This window comes from Gobio gobio (genome assembly GCF_949357685.1).
Source record: "Gobio gobio genome assembly, chromosome: 9".
Classification (NCBI taxonomy): Eukaryota; Metazoa; Chordata; class Actinopteri; order Cypriniformes; family Gobionidae; genus Gobio; species Gobio gobio.
In genome coordinates this window covers 48,812,404-48,815,970 of record NC_137115.1, presented here as the reverse complement: position 1 = coordinate 48,815,970, position 3,567 = coordinate 48,812,404, and the positions used below count along the sequence as shown (strand labels likewise).

The window sequence follows — 3,567 nt, the reverse complement described above, 5'->3', positions numbered from 1 at the left end:
CAGTGCCGGCCCTCAGAGCGGCACATTCCAGGCTCTCTACGACTACGTGGCCCAGGTAAAAACAAACAAACTAGGAAAATATGATTACAATTGTAAGAGAATAGTAAGAATTTGCATTCACTATGGCATAAACGTTTGGAGACTCACATCTTTATCTTTCACTAAAGTTGGTAACACTTTACAATGAGGTCTTATTAGTTAAGGCATTACAATAAGCAATACATTTGTTAGCAGTATTTATTAATCTTCGTTAAAGGTAATTAATACAACTATTCATTAATATTAACAGATGCAACTTTTGCTTTTAATAATGTATTAGTAAATATTGAAATGAACTTTAAGTAAGATTAATAAATGCTTCAGAAGTAGTTTTTATTGTTAGTTCATGTAGTGTTACCAAATTAAAAAATGTCCATTTGATTTTGACCTAGCGGTTACCTAAGAAAAATGTCAATACGGTTGTGGAAATGTTTAATAGAGTTTGATGAGGGTCTCTTGTGTCCGCAGGGCACTGATGAGCTCTCCATCTCTGTGGGGGAAGTGCTACTCGTGGTGGAACAGGGAGGAGACGGCTGGTGGACGGTGGAGAGGGACGGCCAGACTGGGCTGGTGCCAGGCTCCTACTTGGCCAAGATATGAACTAAGAGACTTGAGCACACTGGAACGGCTCGCCATGTCCTTACACGCCCTCTAATAGCAGAGTTATTAAGGCCACTCCTTATGAAGTGTCCCAGAGGAGGATTTCTGCATCTATGCAGTAGCACGTCCATACGGAAAATCTTGATGGATTGTTGTAAATGAAATTTGTATATTAAAAACTGGTTATTATACAGGACTACCAGTATTGTTGAGATAGAGATTTATATTTATTAGAAAGTTTAGAAAATTATTTATTGTGAATAAATAGCATAAGAATGTAGAAGAGATGACTACGAACTTGCCAAGGATTAGTTTATGAGAAGACCGTGACAATGTACATTTAGATATCGCCACCGAATTCAGTTTTTGGAAAGGTCGTATAGCGTTTTAACAATTATACTCTTAGAAAAAAGATATCAATGGGGTTCAATACAGAACCCTAGGGGTTTTGACTCCGTTTTAAAGAACCCTTTATTTTAAAGGTTTATTTTTGCCGTTTATTTAGACAGTACAGCTGGTGAGAAGATGGGAAACGAAGTGGGAGATAAAGAAGGGATCGGGAAAGGTCCATGAGCCGGGACTCGACCTCGGGTCGCCCAAAGCACAACCTCTCGCTACATGTCGGAGCGCTGCCAACGGAACCAAAAAGGTTTTATATAAGGAGAAATGTCTTAAATGATTGCATAAGAATTTCATGTTTATCTTATTTTTTTCATTTTCCTATGGATAAAGTATGTTTATGAGCTGTTGAATTCCAACCAAATGAAAGGTTGTCTTCCGTAATATAGCTCTAAGTTCATAGTTTTGCATGTATCACTTGGATGGCATAAAATGAACAATAAAGCTGTGTAATGATCATTGCATCATGTTGCTGTTGACTGAATTTAATTTGGGTAATGACTTGGACTCTGTGGCTCTAATACTTTAACTTTCCAAGGGCATTGAAAGGCAGTTGTTTCAGATAAACTACCCTGACGCAAACATTTTAAAGTTTTAACAGGCCGGCCTTCTTCGCCTTAACCTCAAGTTTTAAGTTTCACGCATTTCTCAGTCAGAGTTTGGACTCATATTTGTAATGGGAAGGATATCTAGGCTATTTCTACACATGAATGTTTAGCACTGTCAAGGTCTGTTAAATATTAAGAAATTTGGAAGCTTAAAAGACACTGCCGTAATAGTTTGGGGCCTGTATGCTCATCAAAGATACATTTATTTGATCAAAATACTAGTGATATTGTGAAATATTACAATGTAAAATAAAATAACAGTTTTTCAGCATCATTACTCGCGTCTTCGGTGTCACATGATCCTTCAGAAATCATTCTAATATGCTGATTTGCTGCTCAAGAAACATTATCATCATCAATGGTGAAAACAGTTGTGCTGCTTAATATTTTTGTGGAAACCATAATACTTTTAATTATGATTATTTGATTAGAACGTTAAAAAGAACAGCATTTATTAGAAACAGAAATCTTTGGTAACTTTATAAATATCTTTGAAGTAACTTTTGATGAATTTAATACATCCTTGTTGAATAAATTACAATTTCTTTATTTATATATATATATAAAAAAAAACATGTTCTGACCCCAAACTTTTGAATGGTAGTGTAGTAATTCTACCCTTTTTACAAGCAGTACACATGAGAAGCATGCACAGCAAACCAACACCATGCTAATTCTCCATCAGGTATCGGGTTAAAAGGTTTCACATTCCTCTTTTCCACAGATCCTGTTTCAGGTCATGTTCAGTTATAGCAAGTATAACGATAGCGGGGAAACCCACATGACTGGCACATTAATTGCATTTCAACTGTCTACTATTAATAACCTGCCACTAAAGCTCACAAATGCGGTGTTATTAAGGGATCCAAGAACGGAGTGATCTAACTCCCCCGTCTAGATAAAGTGTGAAGGCATGTGACTAAGCATGACCAACACTGCAAGCAGATGGCACACATCCCCCTCCCTGGGAAAGGACTGAACTTTGACCCTGTCCTATGCTATCAAGTGTTCAGCCCCGCTGACTGAAGAAAGCCCCCAGACAAGGAATCTTTGAACATCCGTCCTTGTGCTCTATGGAATTGCTCAAGAGTGGGATAACAGCCATGAATGATATAGTTGTGCTCCGATATGTTAAGTTAGGAGCCTTGCAGAGCTCCAGAAAAAAAGCCACTGGTTCCTAAAATGTAGCGTTTAGGAGACAGATGGCGTTTTTAGTTGACAAGGAATATCACATGGTAATATGGTTAATCAGTAGCACTTTAGTTCATTAATTTTATTGATCAACTTCTTTCTTTATCAGTCACTACTGTGTGTCAATTAAGTAAATGTAAACTAGGGTGATTTGTTTTATGTAAAATATGGTAACACTTTGGCGTAAGTTGGCGTAGTTACACGTTATTACATGTTAGTTACTATATTAATAACAGTAAATTGTGCATAGTTACATCTATCCCTAAAACAAACCTTAACTTTATAGTAAGTACATGTAGTTAATTAATATTACTCAGTACTTATTTGACTAAGTACAATGTAACTATGTTACCTTAACCCTTGTGCATCCTTATGGACATTTTTGGCTTTTTTTTTTTTTATAACTTTGCCTGTGGTAATGCTAACTGCCTAACATTTTCTACAGGTGTGTAGTTTTATTGTAATATTCCACCCCCATTTCCTTAAAAAACAATTGCACTAGGTACACAAAATACTTCCTCTTAGCATCATTTGGACAAAAATGTCCCCATTGAATCCCATTAAAACTGCAATTTTTAATCCCATTGCCATTTAAAGGGTTAGTTCACCCAAAAATGAAAATTCTGTCATTAATTACTTACCCTCATGTCGTTCGACACCCGTCAGACCTCCGTTCATCTTCGGAACAGAAATGAAGATATTTTAGTTGAAATCTGATGGCTCTGAAAGG

The 3,567-nt window shown here is 36.5% G+C and overlaps 1 protein-coding gene across 1 annotated transcript in view; it reads left to right on the top strand.

The window, feature by feature from the left end:
• The window catches only part of pstpip1a (proline-serine-threonine phosphatase interacting protein 1a), a 29,535-nt gene extending 27,613 nt beyond the window's left edge, over positions 1-1,922 (top strand). Inside the window, exons 14-15 of the mRNA XM_079825023.1 lie at positions 1-55; positions 508-1,922. The exon at positions 1-55 is cut by the window's left edge and continues 58 nt beyond it. Coding sequence (XP_079681149.1) covers positions 1-55; positions 508-639 — 187 coding nt within the window. The 3' untranslated portion in view covers positions 640-1,922. The remainder of the gene's footprint in view (positions 56-507) is intronic.
• Positions 1,923-3,567: the final 1,645 nt, after the last annotated feature.